A 17,910-nucleotide genomic window follows, 5' to 3' on the forward strand; every position below is an offset into this window, starting at 1 on the left:
TTCATGTCTCAGATGTTTTATTCAGTCAATGCATTTTCCTATCAGTTAATTATAGCTTTTATATTCAAAGTATCCAAGTCTGCCTGTGTAGTTTTAACTTAGTTACTTATTGACTTTATATTGACCTTAAAAATATAGCAAAGTGTGGAACAAACATTAAATTCCATAAAAACCTATATTTTCATTTAACAGTTTGCAAATTAACTGTATTAACACAAACTTTTATTAAACAACATTTTTTAGATGACATTAATCAGATCATTCATGTTTTGAGAAGACATGTTGACATCTTGGTTGTTTCTTGCAGTGGTTTATTCTTGGGGTCCCCAGGGGCCCCGGTCAGCCCTCCTTGTATGTGAAGTATTTTAAAAGAATGCAGCTTTTCTGTGCTGGTATGAAACCTTCAAAGGGAAAGAAAAAAAAAAAAAAAAAAAAAGCCTGGTTGACTTTTGTGTTGGAAAAAAGTAGTGCCGACCACAGTGGATGCATGTCAATAATGATCTTTAATGTCAATATATACAGAACTTGAAAGAAAAATAGAATCTTAAAAATCAAATGAAATAAATACAATATCATACAATTTCCACAATGTCTTTTTGAAGAGATATCCATGGAAATCTTTTAGTTTTTTTTTTTTTTTTTTTTTTTTTAATTCAGCCTCTCTGGTTCGATGGGGTGCGTCCCATTCCCCCCAGAGAAATCCCTACAGCTCCCCCACATGCTCTTCATCAACATTTTAAGTTTAATTTCTGTTATCTTTTTTTCCACCTTTAAGCTGTTACCTTATGTCTGTTTGCAGCTAATGTTACCTCTTGATACACGGTTAGCATCACAAATGAACATGAGTCAGATGGTAAATTTTAAGGGAAGAGCAATACAGATTTGTGTCCACGCATGCATTTATGTTAACAAAAGTGCTGGTAGAAGATTCTGAACTTGAGGGATTCTTTAATCTGCCACGAGCAGGATTGTGTATTTTTCTATTCACTAGCCTCAGAAAGGAAAACAGTCGGACTTTCTCCCTCAGTCAATATCATCTTTCCAGCACTCTCACACATAAACCATTACTTCACTTTGAAGGAAAGAAGTTCAGAGAGTGAAAGCAAACAGGGACAGGGAGAGAACTGAGGAGGAGGAGGATGGCGGAGCGCAGATGAAGAGCAGTGGGGGGGCACAGTTTATCGAAGCAGCTTTGAATCAGCCAATCACAGTGAAGGAAAACATCAGCTGGTGCGTTTCTTCCCCACAAGAGGAAGAACAAATGAAAGGCGAGGAGGGCAAGTGCATATGAAAGCTGTGGAAATAAATACAAGTCTGTCTCCCCAGCAGTAACAGATATGTGAGGTTTCCATCTTCATCTTGAGCTGACTTCTTCTTTTTTGCAATGCAACCTCGTCCAGTGTGTGTGTGTGTGTGTGTTGAGTGTGTGAATGCAGGGTGCGTCAAATAAATAGATTAAAAAGGGAGACAGAAGTGCGACTGGCCAGAACGGGGGTCTGTGTGCACGCATCTCTGTTGGCGTATGGGAGTCCTGACTGAGAATGAGGTCAACATTGGTGGGCGAGCGGTGCGTTACTACATGTCTGTTGAGGTGAGCTTCTTCATGCTGCGTCGCTGCGCTAGACTGGACGCCGCCACGGGCTCCAACACCGGCTGACTCGTCTTCTGGCTCAGTGCTGAATAGGTGGCAGCCATGGCTCCCTGAAAACCAACAGCACACACACTTGGTTGTAAATTGGAATGACATACGTGTTCGCTGTAATCATGTAAATCCTTCCTCTAACAGTGTTCAGGGCCTTTATTTGTCAGAGCTGCAGAAGGTACCAGGCCTTTATGTGAGGACGGCTTGAATTAGAGGCAGGCCTTTAGTTCTAACATCCACTGTTTAATAAGAAATGGTTCTGTTTAGGAGGAAACTTAAAAAAAACAAAAAACAGTGTACTCTCTACAAATGCAACACTTCTTTAATTGTTTCAAAAAAAAAAAAAAAGCCTTTAGTGTTTCAGTGGATAGAATCTAGTCTTCATTTAACAATATTTAGTGTGTAAACATCCAACTGTTGTGCTTTTAAATTTTGACAAATGACGGTTTTGCTGAAAAAGTAAGACACATACACACACCTGCAGTGACTGAAACTGGACAATAACATTTCAGATGTGTGATGTAGAAGTTGAAAACGTTGAAAAGTTTTTATTACACCACATATCACTACTAAAGTAAAGGGACATCAACAATATTGTTGGAGACAGTGTGGGCAAGCAAGTGCTAATCACTCATAATTTCTGGACATGTAGAAAATTGAAGTCTTTCTGGGAAAGGCTTTTTGAAATAATTGAGAGGATTATGACTTTCACAATTCCTAAGGACCCTAGTTTCCTAGTTTCTGTGTTGTATTGTCTGTTGAAAAAACAAATAAAAATAAAGTATAAAAAATGCTGAAAAGTTAGATTATTGTACTGAATGTATTTAAATGTGTAGAAGTGAATGGTGTGCTTAACAATCAGCTCATGACATGACACATGCCCAAAGTTTATCTATATTATATAATTCTACCAGCCCTGTAAATGAGAAATACATTTATTTATTTATTTATTTAAAATGGAATTATGCATTTTAAGAGATTTCCCTGTGGTCTACATAAACTGTAAATACTATCCCTGGGTCTGAGTTCTTCATTAATTCAACTCCACAGGTCCATCTTCAACCCTATTTCTGACTGATGACACCAGAAAAGTTGTTTTGAGCGCTGGCCCTTTAAATGCACATGAGCCACTCCACACCCCACCCAGGTTGTTGACTGTGCTGCTCTGTCCTGTTCAACCAACAACTGAACATTTTAAGTACTCAGCTCGGAGTTTGGACATATTTTCAGTATGGACTACAACCGGGTTGTAGAAATCCACTTGATTTTTGCCAAAATGAATATAAAGATAACTTTGCAGCACCTGGAGGGTTCAAATTCACTGAACTACTAGGGTCCAAATACACAAATAAATGTACCAAATTCTCATAAAAGTGGGTTTAGCAAAATATGACCCCTTTAACATTTATCTTTTAAGATTAATTTTGCTTTTATTTGATTGATTAAGTCACAGGTGTCAAACATGCTGCCAATGGGCCAAAACTGGCCCGCCAAAGGGTCCAATCCAGCCACTGAAATGAATTTGTGAAATGCAAAAATTACACTGAAAATATTAACAATCAAGGATGTTAAAATCATTTTAGTTCAGGTTCCACATACAGACCAATGTGATCTCAAGTGGGTCAGACCAGTAAAATGCTATCATAATAACAACTCCAAATTTTTCTGTTTTAGTGTAAAAAAGCAAAATTACATGAAAATGTTTATATTTACAAACTATCCTATCCACAAAAAATGTGAATAAGTCAAACATATATGAATAACATGAAATGTTGTTAGAAAAATAAGTGCAATTTGACCAATATTCTGCCTGTTACTAAATGTTATGTGTATTTGTAGATCCACTGTGATCAGTGAGTTGTACTGTACATGTGAAAATGATAAACAGAGGCAGAACTTTGTTAAAATTGCATATATGTTTCTTAAGACATTTGAGGTCATTCACGTTACTAACATTTTTAAGGAAACTTTGTAGATGCAAACATTTTCATGGTGTAATTTCACTTTTTCACTGTTATTATTTTACTGGTCTGGCCCAGTTGAGACCACATTGGGCTGAAAGTGGCCCCTGAACTAAAATAAGTTTGACACCTGTGGATTAAGTGAGTAGAGACAGACATGATGGGTAAGAGAGAGTAGAGTCCTCAGGTTGGAATCGATCTTAGTGCAATAAAGCCTTGGTCTGTGTGCGATTCACTCTACCAGGTGAGCCACCGAGGAACACTGAGAACCACTTTTTATAAAGCTGTCTGTGTCAGCTTTGACTAGCTTTCTACCTGCCACCCAGTTTTAATAACAAAATGAGGAAAATTCTTCATTTCCTAAAGAATGCTCCCAGCATGTTATGATCATTATCAAAAACCAGGGGTGAAGAAACATTACCGTCATTACTGGAGATATAAACAGCTCATTCTAAGGTTATGAAAACACCAATGATCCTTGTTTTTATGTGATTATACACTATTGAAAAGATATTTATGTATATTATACTCAATTTCTGCCATTGAATCCCCCTAAAGTCCTACACACGACCTTAAATGGAGAAAAAAAACACTTTCAAAATAAAGCTAACGTTAACTCATTATTATACCAAACTGAAGGAAGAAAAGGAACATGACTTTCAGCTCAGTGATTTTCCAAATCTACTATATGCAGCAATTTTATGAATTACAGCTAATATACTTTCTAAGGGGAAAAAAAATGTAAAATGAAAAACCAAGCAGTAAGAGGATCCAGACCAGATCAGGAATGAAACTAATGATGACAAACACGATGACTGTCCACTCTCAGGAGCATCAAAGCAGGGAATGTGGTAATAATATGGTAATGTAAGCGGTGTGATGATGCCATCTATGGTTTCTCACATCATTTGTACTGTCTGGGGGTGGAAAGGTGGTCCATCCTACAGGACTTGTGGGTTAGAAACAGGCAATATCCAATTCAAAGAAACACAAGTATATATGTTTTTCTCTTAACTCCAGAGGTAAGAGTCTACTCCATCTCCTTTCTTTATCTGTTAGATCATGCTACGAAATGATCTATGATAAAACCAAGGAAGGTTTTACAGTATAAATGTGCTGAGGATGATACAAAGAAGTGTTGAGACTGTTGTGTTTGCTTTGAATGGAGACTTGATCTACAAAGTGAAACTCCCACTTGGCTGTTGATCTTTGTTCTGACCCTCTCACCTGTGATCGCAGCTTTAGATTCTATCTGAAACAACGAGGAGTTCGGCCTCTCTCTGCACAACTGCATCAAGACAAGACACACTTGTACTGCTACACGAGATTAAGAGAAGCAGGTGAGGGCCAGTTACTGCCCAGATAACCCTGCTGCAAATCTGCAGGGGACGCAACATCAACTGAGGAGAGAAAACTCGGGGCAGAATGGAAACTCTGACCTAAGCCTATGTGGATACTGTCCTGTCCTGTTTATTGAGTTTCTTATAATTTCACCTCACCGATATTGTGTTGTCATCACTCAATCTGTGCAGAATTTGAGTGATGACAAACAAAACTGTATCCTCCATAGCCTGGTGTGCATGATTTCTTTTGTACAGTTTTGTGGAATGTTTGAGATGTCTGATGTAACACAAACCAAAAACAGAAAGGCAAGTGATGCTGTGTGAAAGCAGTGAATCACCAGTTTGTTTTAAGAAAACGATACACTTAGAAATGTTAGTTGTAGGAATAGCTTTAGGTCTTTAAATACAGTCAAGATACCAGTGTTTCTGCTGGTAAGGTTTTAAAATCCTTGCCACCACACCACACGTTTCATACCAAAAAAAACCCACCACTGTCGCACTTATTATACATATGTATAATATATAATAGGCCAGGCTTAAATGAAAGTCTGTGATGATTCAGGAGGTAGGGAAAAGGTAAGTGAGCGTTAACTTTCACTTCCGCGTGTACCTCACAGAGGGTACGCGTGGCACGGACCGCACTGCCCTGTCCCCCCTCCCCATCCTTATAGTATTATAAGTGGGACGGAAACCAACCTGGATAAGCCATATAAATCAGGACCACCACATCTGCTGTGTTGGATCTAGTACTAATTAAAGATACATTGTAATATCCAGCATTCAGGCTCAACTGTTTATGTTAAATTTTTCCGGCTGTCTTTTCCTACAATAAGTTCATATCATCATGTTGACTGAAGTGACCGCAACTCTGTGTTTTTGTGTTTGTGTGCTCACCTTGACCAGATGCGGTGCGTCGTGGCGTGTGAGCTGGAAGTGTGGTAACGTATCTCTGCAGGTTATCCAGGAATGTTTTAGAACCTGCTCTGCTGTGTATCGCTGGTGAGGGTCTACATGGAGCATATGGGACAGCAGGTCCTGGAACACAGGAGTCACACAGGTCTAATGAGGACTAATTGTGATTTCCCTTTCCAGTGTGATTATTTACTATTCTTAACCCAAGACAAAAAACTCATAAACCAAAACTATTAACATTATAACACATTAGGGAAACATGTCTCTGTTCTACAGCATCACTATACGACTTATCACTGAATCAGAATGGAACAGAAATAAGTTCAAAACTAAGGACCAAGCTGAACTATAGAACATTATACATGCGGGTGTAACCAACATATTCTGAAGTTTAGTTAAAACAAAATCTATTGAAAATACAAAGATGTACCATGTGTCAGTGTGTGTACCTTTGAGGTGTCTGATACAGTATCCCAGTTGCCACCAGTCAAAGAGAACTTTCCAGACCCTATTCGAAGTAAAATCTCCTCTGGTGTGTCATTTGGCCCATTAGCAAACGGCGTGTACCTGAAAGTAAAAAAGAGGTTAAGAGAAAAAGGCAAAATGACCCTAAACTTCACATTAGATTTTATTGTCGATCTTACTGTCACTGTGATGGAAGAAGACATTTGACTACAACTAGATGAAACTGTGGTTGTGCCATCGACTTCAGAGTGATGATTATAGTTGCTTTAGAAAGAACAAAGGTAAAAATAGGACCAATATCCCTGTATCTCATCGGCATGTTCTATCAAGAATCAATACCAAGTTGAATTTGTCAGGTTGTCAGGTTCTGTCTTGAGTCCTGTGGTCTGGATGCAGATCAATCTCCCAATAGAAGTGGGTGGTACTGTCACTGGAGAACTCAACTAATTAAATGAAAGTTCATGTATGACTTCCTATTAGTGCTCAATAGTAACTATATTGATATCTGTAATCATTTCCATATTATAACCCATTAAAATATAGACTACTATAAGTAAAGGCAAATTTTTAATGTTTCAAAAATCCATCAAATATTCAAAAATCAAAATTTCTCAAAACTGTGAACAAAATTTGTTGACATTGTCTTAAGAGAGCTACATAAAAACAATGAATTGAATTCAACCAGTAGTTTTAGAGAGGAATATTGTTGAAATGTAGACATTCGTGACCTTGAGTTGTACCCTTCAAGGTCACTCAAGGTCAAAGGTCATGGTCCCAAATGAAAGTCCATACATGACTTCCTATCAGTGCTCAGTAGTAACTATATTGATATCTGTATCCATTTCCATGTTACAAACCATCAAAATATGGACCATTATAAGTAAAGGCACATTAAAAATATTTCAAAAATTAAAAAAACAGAAATTTCGAAAAAATGTGAACAAGCTTTGTACACATTGTCCCAAGGAAGCAAAATATAATATTTGAAATGACGCTGACCAGTAGTTTCTGAGAAGACAATTGCTGAAATGTAGACACTGGTGACCTTGAGTTTGACCCCTCAAGGTCAAAGGTCATGGACCCAAATGAAAGTACATATATATTCCTATCAGTGCTCAAAGTAACTATATTGACATCTGTAATCATTTTCCTGTTATGAACCAGTGAAATATGGACCATCATAAGTAAAGGATAATGTTTGAAGAAATTGTTAACAAAGATGACGCAGATGACGCCTTCAACAATAGCTCATGGCCGATGAGATAAAGAGCCGGACACTCCACCGATTCATCACCACAGTCCCATTTAGTCAAAACTCCCCAATAACTGTCCCTGAGTGTCGTCTCACCCCGCCAGCATCGTATAGAGTAGGACTCCCAGACTCCATATATCACAGGCTGCATCATAACCTTGCCGCATTAGTACCTAGACAGACACAAACAGAGAATGACAAACTGTTACAGAGCCTCTCCTTCGCTGGGACTAAAATACATCTCTGCTCCATGTTTCTGCATCAGACGTTCAAGGTTAGGCTAAAGGATAATTTTACTCTGTCTCACCTCTGGTGCCACAAAGTTGGCGGTGTAACAGGGAGTGAGGAGCAGGCCGTTTCCCCCTCGAAGCTGCTTGGCAAAACCAAAATCACAGATTCTGATGGAGTCAGGATTCCCCGAGTCGTCCATGTACAGGATGTTACTGGGCTTCAGGTCTCTGTGGACCACCTGTGGAGGAAGAAACAGGTGAGGATGACAGAGCGCCATGTTTACATGCCAGAGTGTATCAGCTCCCCCTTCACAAGGAAACTTTGGAAGGTTTAATTTTTAACTTCCGCCAATATCAGATGGTTTTATGATGGTTCCCCTAAAACACTGAAAAAAGCAGAACTGTGGTTCAAGATGAAAATACACTTCAGTCAAATTTTCAGTTTCCTGAACCAAAATGAACAAAAAAACATATATTTACAGTACTGTGCAAAAGTGTTAGGTTGTTTTTGCAGGGTTGAAACGAGTATACATATTTATTTCGTATTCTCTTTTCTTCAGAAACAACAGTATACAGACAATATCTGCCCAGCCTTAAAAGATAAACAAAAAACCTGTAAAGGTTAAAGTCTGTATTTAGTGTGACCTCTGACCCCATGGTGAGAAGCAGCACAAACAGAAACATCTGACATGTGTTGAAGGAAACCTGGTATAAAACATCACAAAAATAATGCATTACATCTCATATTTTCTGAACAAAAGTGTTAAAGACAAGTTAAGTGCAAAGGGTCACACTGAATACTACTAACACTTTGGTTTGATTTTCCCCTGAAACTTGTTTTTAATGCTGTTCATACTTTACATATATCAGATTGGATCTTAATGCAGAAATGTGTGGTCATTAGAACTTAACCAACAAACCTAACGTTGGCCCAAGACTTTTGTACAGGACTGTATTTTATAATTTATGAATAAGTTTATACTTGCATTTTAAATCGTGTGTGAATGGTCGCTTAATACAAACATAATCAAGATTTTTTTTTTCCTCTTGCTGTTGACTTACATTTTTTTCTGAAATTAGGTCCCACTAAAAGGGGTGGAACCTAGGCTGACTATTTTAATAAATTATTTTGGTAAAAACAAGAGCAACAAAATACCAGCTTTTTGTTTAGAATAAGATTGTTGGACACAGGAAAACTCATCATCAGGAAGTGTGAGCTTACTTAACGTCCATCCACATCTGACAGTTATGCTTATAAACATGAGATGCTGCCATTGTCACTGAGTCTAAATACACCTGCATGTTTTAAGCTGTAATATGTCAAATGTCAAAATCAGTGCAGTGAAAAAAAACCCTCCATTACTGGAAATACAACACCAGGTGAATACTGAGGCTCAACTCTGAGACACACAATATTTTATGTGGCTGTTTACTTTGATTGGAGCAAAATTAGAGCAGGACCAGATTAACTGTGAACCGCTGAGGGGGGCAATGCCCCCCCATGTGGGTCCAGATGAGGCTTCTCACCCCTTGGCAGTGGAGGTAGTCGACAGTCTTGGTGATGGTGAAGAGCACGGCGCTGGCCTCCCTCTCCGAGAAAAACTTCTGCCGGAGGATTTTGTCCAGCAGCTCTCCTCCCTTCATCAGCTCCGTTACCACGTAAACATACCTGCCCTCATCGTACACCTGGATCACATGAAGACGCAGAGACACCATCGGTGGGTATGCATGCAAAAACTTATAGCCTTCACGCTCATTACATAAACAAAAATGCTACCTACGTCTTTCAGAGTGATGATGTTCGGATGCTGCCCGTATCGCATCAGGATTTCAATCTCTTCAGATGGGTCCCGCTTACTTTTGTCTATAATCTAAGAAAACATGAAGCACAGATAGTGACTAGTGTTAGAAAAGAGGCTGTCCTGGATTAGTCAAAACACATCAACAAAACACAAGCTAAATCTATTATTGGTACTAACAGCTGTAGCAGTAGTATATCCACTGTTAGTGCTTGTATTTGGAGTAGTAGTATTAACAGTTTTGTGTACTTGCACTAGTTATTGGTAGTTATAGTAGTAACAGCAGTTCTAGTTTTTAACAGTTATACTTCAGTTTGCTGTGCATCCATGTATCCCCCCCCCCCCCATCTCTCTGTCACTTCCTTTAACCCTCTCTCTTTAATGGAGTGATATTTTGCTTTTTTAAATGAAATTATGCATTTTAAAACATTTCCCTGTGGTCTACATAAACTGTAAATGCTATGCTTGGGTCTGAATTCTTCATTAATTCAACTCCACAGGCTCATCTTCAACCCTATTACTGAGTAATGACACCGGAAAGGTCGTTTTGAGCACTGGCCCTTTAAATGCAAATGAGCCACTTCACACCCCACCCCCTCCAGGTTGTTGACCGTGCTGCTCTGTCCCATTCAACCACTTTTGTTCGCTAATACAACCTACAACTGAACGTTTTAGGTAATCGACTCAAATTTTGAACATATTTTCAGTATGGACTACAACCACTACTGCTGACGCACAATTTTGGTGTATTCAGAGAAATGTTCATCAGAAGTCTTGACCTTATATGTGCAAATGTAGTGATGTAACTAGTTATAGATGTAACAAATTGAGAAGGCATTAAAACAGGTTATAGAAATTAGAGCTGCACAATATATCGTTTGAGCATTGACATCACAATGCATGTGTGCGCAATAGTCACATCGCAGGTCCTGTAATGTAGGAGGCAAATGAACTCAACATGTTCTCATCTAATTTCAAGGGTATGTGACACACACTCCACACAGCGATCCACCAATCACAATCGTTCTTAATCAGTTTGGGGTGAATTGCTGGTAACAACATAGAAAAATGAGCAGCAAACTAGAAAATCCCCGTAAATGAAGACTTGGTGCCAAAAAGAAAAGCCATGTCAGTTATCTGGAATTATTTCGGCTACAAGAAGGATGATATTGAAACGTGTTCTGTGTCGACACAAGAGGAAACACAACTAATTTGTCTGACCATTTACATCGGCGCCACACAGCTATTATATCCTCCTGAGTAGTTTTACAGATCGCAATATATATATCACATGGTTAAAAAAAATTCCAATGTCATTTTTTTCCAATATTGTGCAGCCCTAATAGAAATCCACTTTATTTTTGACAAAATGAATATAAAGATAACTTTGCAACACCCGGTGGGTTCAAATTCAAACTTTTTGAACAATTAGGGTCCAAATACACAAATAAATAAACCAAAGACTAATACAAATGGGTTTAGCAAAAATATGACCTCTTTAACCCCAACTGGTCATGTCAGACATCCATCCTTCAGAACTGAGGTCTGCTCCAGGTTTCTGCCTGTTTAAAGGAAGTTTTTCCTTCCACTGTCACCAAGTGTTTACACCTGGAGGATTCTGTTGGTGTCTGCAAATTGGCTTAAGAGTCTGGTTTAGACCAGCTCTAAATGTAAAGTGTCATGAGACAACTTTTGTTATGATGTGGCACTATATACATACAATTTTGATTGATTGAAAATAATGGAAAGCCCAGACAAAGCCCAGTGAAGTTGCTGTACCATAATAATGTTATGGTGTGTACTAGTGCTGCCCTCTGCTGTACGGTCAGCAGCACTGACCACATTAAACAGGATGACAAAGTTTCCACAAGGTTTATGTCAAAGTCTAGAAACCCTTTAAGAAAAAGAGCCACTGGCTACAGTTTCCTCTAAGCTATGACAAACCTAACTCTTGTTTTGTAAGTATTTCAAACCCATAGTCCCGAGATCTAGTGAGTAAAGGTTAGTTCCTCTGTTCAGTCTGGTTTCTAGTGGTTCTGGACCCACATCGTTGTCCACACTAACATGGATACATTGCTTGGCCTTTTTCCTCTATGTTTCACCCTTTAATCCACACACATAAATGGCATCTTCTTTGTACAGGTCCAACCCTACTGGTGGACCTCCGGTAATTTCTACTCATGGTGAAGGTCAACTGTGATTCTAATGCTGTGTGGATCTTCTATGTCTGCAATTTATGAGGTTAAAAATTCCACCACAAATAACCAACCCTATCTCTGTGATTTGAAGTCATTTAAAACACTTTTCATTTCCTCTGTACATTTATTCTGCCTCAATTCTATCAATGGAGAAGGATAAAACTATGCACTAGTCATTATAAATGAATGTTTAATAGCATATTTTATCTGAATTCTGGCGGCACATATCATGAAAGAGCATGAATATTCTCAAAATGATGATGAGGAGGAGGACACGCTGACAATATACAGGAAGGAACAGACTATATTTATTTTAATGCTGGTCAAATAACAGTGAGCCTTAATCAGGGTTCCTGCAGGTTTGTACAAATTAAATTTATGACTTTTTAGGACCATTTTAAGACTACTTAGAACAGAATTTAATGTCCATTTCACAGCCTATTTCATGGCCATATTGGCAAAAATTTGTGACTCAGAATTTATGAAAATGTATTGATTTACTCCAACGCTATGAGTCATTTCTCACCGGGGGCTGCAAAGTTAGCAATAATTGGTTCCTATTTCAATATAAACGGTCAGGCTGGAATGGGTGGAACTGAGTCAACTAACGTGACTTTTTTTTGCAGCTTTCCCAAACACATTTAAACACAATACAGCCAACAAGTTTATGGCAACATAATTTAAAGACCTACCATATCAAATATATATGTATACCAACTTTTTTAAGGTATTAAATGCAGATTTGTAAATTCAAGACTTTTAAGACTTTTTAAGACCCTACAGGAACCCTGTTTAGTATCTGACCTGGGGACAAAAGTCAGTAAATTAATGTAAAAAGCAGACTTTGGTGATCCTGACAATGTGCTTTAAGAAACACACACACACACATACACACACAGGGTTCATTTATAAATCCCTATACATCCTAAGGTTATACTAGTCCAGTGCAGTTTAGGGTGATTGTTTATGTGTATCTGTGTGGGTATATACAACGATGACATTGGATCACATTTGTGCAGTCTCACTGTTGCTTTGTGAAACAAACATTTACTAGAAACATCAGCAGCAACAACATTAGCTACTGATTCAATAAGTTTACAACTTGAAGGGGTCATTTTTTGCTCAACTCACTTTTATTAGTCTTTGGTACATTCATTTGTGTATTTGGACTCTAATAGTTCAAAAAGTTTGAATTTGAACCCTCCAGGTGCTGCAAAGCTATCTTAATATTCACTAGCAGCATTGTACCCATGGTGCTATTGTACGATAACGCCCTCCTGTAGTGCAACATTGATCGGACGCTGCACAGGATGCCGGACGGATGGACGGACACAGAATGTGCATTATAGTAGGGTAGGATTTTGGCAAAAATCAAGTGGATTTCTACAACCTGTTTTAATTCCTGCTTAATTTGTTACGTCTACAACTAGTTACATCATGACATTTGCACATATAAGGTCAAGACTTCTGATGAACATTTCTCTGAGTATGCTATAATTGTTTATCAGCAGCAGCAGTTGTAGTCCATACTGAAAATATGTCCAAACTTTGAGCCGATTACCTAAAATGTTCAGTTGTTAATTGAACGGGACAGAGCAGCACAGTCAACAACCTGGAGGGCTGGGGCGTGAAGTGTTCATTTGCATTTAAAGGGCCAGCGCTCAAAACAACCTTTCTGGTGTCATTACTCAGAAATAGGGCTGAAGATGGACCTGTGGAGTTGAATTAATGAAGAATTCACACCCAAGCATAGCTTTTACAGTTTATGTAGACCACAGGGAATGTTTTAAAATGCATAATTCCATAAAAATAAAGCAAAATATCACTCCTTTAACTTGACATAACTGCTTTTCTTTATACAGATGACACTGTGTACATCTGCTAAGGACAGGGTTAGTGTTTGTGTGTTAGTGTTTGCAGTTTGTGTGTCTGTGGGGAAATGTTTTGTAATATGAAGGTCATGACGACGGAATTGTTTTGGGGAGAATATCTGAATGAGTATAGACTAGGACTTTGTGTGTATTTTACAGTACCCTACCTTCGTGCCAATGTAACACAATTACAGTGCAATAATCTGTGTGTAGTTAACAATCATCATACCACACACTCCTACACTTCAGGTCACTGCTGCCCTTAATATGAGAAGTTGGTGTTTTTAACTGATAGAGAAATCAGTGGGTAGAGTTTGCTCATCTCTCATGGCTCCCTGCTTACATGAGTTTGGCTCCAACAGCTCCAGTCTGACTCCTCTGCCAATAAATGAGTGTGGTGAGCTTTTCACAGGTGTAACTGTGAGTAAGTGTGTGAGTAAGCAGCGGGGTGATGATGAAAACGAATGGCGTTGCACAAAGAAAAACAAGCTTGTTTAATTGTGTTACTAAGGTTTCGGGACAGAGTGTTCAGCAGTGCTACCAATTTTTTTTTTCATATGCGTTCAAGTTGAACTCTTCATTTTAGTCTGAGAAATCATCTTTGTGTGTTCATGCAGCGTGTGGTTACCTTCACAGCGTAGTCCATGGCAGAGACTCGGTGTACACAGCGTTTACAAATGGAGTAAGAGCCAACCCCGATGTCCTCCTGCAGCTCGTACAGATCAGAGAACTTGGCTGAGCCTCCATGCATCTGGAAAGGAAACACAACCAAACTATTACATCCTGTTAGGTGTACTGTACAAATATAAACACCCACCAGTAAAGCAGCAGGTTGTTCTTCGCAGGCCATTTCTACACTTTAGTCTAATGTGACGTTCCAGCATCACAATATCACCGCACAAATATGCCAGAGTCAACGTTCAGGTGTTACTTTATCTTTGTTGGTCAAGCTGACACAAAAGCTTTTCTTTATTGAGTAAAAGGCAGAAATATGATCAAATTAACAAAATTCTGCTGGTGAGTGAGCAAGGAATGCAGCTAAAATAGAACATAAAATGTGTACCAGTGAATGTGGGAAGAGCAGTGCTGAGCTTGTGTGTGGGTCTGCGGCAGCACAGAAAAACCATTTAAAGATAATTGCAGCTATACTTTATTTTGTAGTCTCTGCTGTCATGTTCAATGATTCCCAACCAGGGCTACATTATATGTACCCAAGGGAGAACCTTTGCAGGTGAAACACACTGTATATAGAACTATTTATACTCCAAAACCTCAGAAATAATTATTAGACCAATTGCGATTTTCTATAAAAATACCAAAGTTGTTCACCTTGAAAGATAAAAACATACTTTTCTTGGTGTATTTACTGTTTCTAGACCACTGGTCTTACTTTTTAATGAGAAAATTGGGTTTTGGGTTTTTTGTCATACGGTCTCACATGTAGAAGAAAAATTATTTTATTTTGCATCACATTTGCACGCAACAAAACCCTGTTGGCTTGTGACAGCTGTTGTTTTTTTATGACTTCTACATTTTTAATAATTATTTCTCAAGCTGTATATAAAACCACATACATAAGATGGAAAAAAATCCAAGGATGGCAAAATAATGTCATGCAAAGAAACAGACATTTATCTTAATGTAATGCATTACTATTGTTTCATTGCTAAAAAATGGCAAATATTGAAAGGAGATTAACAGAATGCTGAAAGTGTAAAAAAAACCCATAAATAATCAAACAGTATGCCTAAGCAAACAGCTGAAATAGTAAACTAATCTAACTAGCTGATTTATATAAAAATATTCTAACAATATTAATCACTATAATATGTCTGTGTAACATAATTATTACAGTTAGAAATGTTTTTTTGTAGTCCAGATGAGCAGAACTAATGGATCAGTGAAGCTGTGTTGAGCTAGTTGCACTTTAGTTGTCTCCCATGCAAATAAAATAGGGAACCACCGTTCACCATGTAGACAAAAATATTCTTTTATATTTTCAGGCAGTGAAGCCAAAAGACCGTTAAAGGTGTATTTAAAACAGTTAAACTACAAAATGTTTTGATAATAATCATCAAACCACATTTAGACTTATTTTAGGTGTATAGTTGCCTCCTTTAACACAGCTTTGGATCAGCTTTTATGAAGGTGCTGCCTGTAAATAAAACCTCTGTAGACTTCTACAAACAGAATCATGTTGAAAATGGCAATAACCTGCTCCAGATAACAATGAAATTATTACTTAGTGTTAACTGTGGCCAGCAACTATGCTTCTTACAAAAGCAGAAGCAGAGAACTCTCTCTGTATTTGTAAGTTAATATGGTAATAATTAACCTCTGCATATTGTGAAGATGTGTGTTCACCTGAACTATAGGGAGTATGCTGAGCAGCGGTGAGCTCTTGTTCTCGTCCATGGGGGTTGGAGCAACAAAACTGAAGCCTTTAAAGAGCTGGTGGGCGTTTGCACTGGGAGGGATACCTGGGGAGTCTAAAATACAAAGACAATTCATCATGTAGACGGATCAACATACCAACACCCACTAAATTTTTTGGAGCTGCTTGTTGCAGTTGTAGTCAGTGCTCAGTTGCAGTTTCCATGGCTGCAAAGACTGGCTGTTGCTTCGAGGCTCACAAACATGTGAGTGGAACACGTGTGCGTGCATGTGTAGGTGTATATTTACCTTTAGGAGTTTTAGCAGTGAACTCAGGGTCGAAGCAGAACGTGTCATCCGGTTTACCTGCTGCCGGCTTGAAAGGCGGCTGCAGCTCTCTCCTGTACAGTTTCTGAGGAAAACACACATTCATGTTGAAACGCTACCACAGCCTGTTTGGTAGTGTGTGAACATATGTGGAAAGGAAACCCAGTCCCCATCCCAGATTAACCCCCTCCCACCCCTCGACAACATGGTCAAGCCAATAGCATCCTGCTGGCTCTTAAACACTCACACAGTCAGGACTGGCCCTCTGCCCAGACACACACACATACACACAGCGATGGCGTGGCCAAGATTGGTGGCCAGTGGTCACAGAGCCAACCGTTTGTTAGGTGTGAATCCTCAGCAGAAGTTGGAGAGTTACATGTGCTGTGAAATGCTACCAAGAGGCGTACAGTATGTATATGTGTGTGTGTGTGTGTGTGTGTGTGTACACTCACATTCCAGTCGATGGTCGAGAAAAAAGCGTGCCGTTTGATCTCCTCCACTCCGTCTGGCCCGGCCCCTAAAGACACACATCCCTTTGGCTCAGTTAACCTGGCATGTTCACTTTCATTGTTTTCAAAGGATCAACACATTCACACTTTTTTCCTCCATGTCTCAGTGGTTTTCAGCATGTGATTGAAGTGGACTCCAAAAATGTCAACTCAAGCCAAGCAAGTGGCAGCATGCGAGGTTAAACCTGCCTCATGTTCATTTATTCAACAGGTTGACATATGGTACACACATACACAAAGGGCTGGGCATCAGTACTACGATAACACAACTGAATTTTTTAGATAATATAGTCAGGAGTTCCCAAACTTTTACAGCCCAAAACCTCGAAGAGAAATTCGGGGTTTACCAGGGTCTCAATTAACTGCCATGGCATCAACAATTTTATTATGACTCTAACCGTCCAAACAATGTTCAGTAAATGCTGCTGTTACGACCAAACCCAAACTAGAAACCGAATATGTTTAATGCATGTGCAAAAATGCTACTTCTTGGCACGTGTGTCAATATGAAATGTAATTTATGTGACTTTCAAGGATTTACAGGAAGTCAATAAAATATATGAAATAAAATATTTAGATAGACTGTTTTTTTCTAGCAGTAAAATCTGCTAATGTCAGCTTTCAGTACAGACCGGCTTAGAAGCCAACATCAGTAACTATCCGCACTTTGGTTTAATATTAGTAGGTAATATTATGTAATATTAGTAATGATAGTACTGGCTGTAGCCACTAACACACTGATCACCGACTAACAATCAAAAGAAACAAACAATCCTAATGCTCATATACCAAACACATAACTATAAAAGAAAAGTTATGCATTTTACTCTGCAAATTGGTGACATGACAGACGTTTGGTAAAGGTGGCTATAGAGGTTCTAAAAATGCCAGGTTGTTTGGTTTTATATTTCAGTACTATTACATCTGCCTGTACTGAGATCTAGAAAATACTGCTATTTAATGGCTCTCCATCATTATTGTTAGATGAAAACATTACTTCGATGTAATTATCTAGACACCGCAGC

At 38.6% G+C, this 17,910-nt stretch overlaps 1 protein-coding gene across 1 annotated transcript in view; it reads right to left on the reverse strand.

Moving 5' to 3' along the window:
• Window positions 1–484: 484 nt before the first annotated feature.
• The window catches only part of rps6kal (ribosomal protein S6 kinase a, like), a 28,254-nt gene continuing 10,828 nt past the window's right edge, over window positions 485–17,910 (reverse strand). The window contains exons 12-22 of the mRNA XM_030145398.1: window positions 16,829–16,893; window positions 16,356–16,458; window positions 16,038–16,162; window positions 14,302–14,424; window positions 9,587–9,676; window positions 9,333–9,491; window positions 7,883–8,044; window positions 7,672–7,748; window positions 6,308–6,425; window positions 5,841–5,981; window positions 485–1,701 (exon numbers count right to left, since the gene is read on the reverse strand). Of these exons, the coding sequence (XP_030001258.1) occupies window positions 1,576–1,701; window positions 5,841–5,981; window positions 6,308–6,425; window positions 7,672–7,748; window positions 7,883–8,044; window positions 9,333–9,491; window positions 9,587–9,676; window positions 14,302–14,424; window positions 16,038–16,162; window positions 16,356–16,458; window positions 16,829–16,893 (1,289 nt within the window). The 3' untranslated portion in view covers window positions 485–1,575. The remainder of the gene's footprint in view (window positions 1,702–5,840; window positions 5,982–6,307; window positions 6,426–7,671; window positions 7,749–7,882; window positions 8,045–9,332; window positions 9,492–9,586; window positions 9,677–14,301; window positions 14,425–16,037; window positions 16,163–16,355; window positions 16,459–16,828; window positions 16,894–17,910) is intronic.

Source organism: Sphaeramia orbicularis, chromosome 10, assembly GCF_902148855.1.
Source record: "Sphaeramia orbicularis chromosome 10, fSphaOr1.1, whole genome shotgun sequence".
In the NCBI taxonomy this organism is placed as follows: Eukaryota; Metazoa; Chordata; class Actinopteri; order Kurtiformes; family Apogonidae; genus Sphaeramia; species Sphaeramia orbicularis.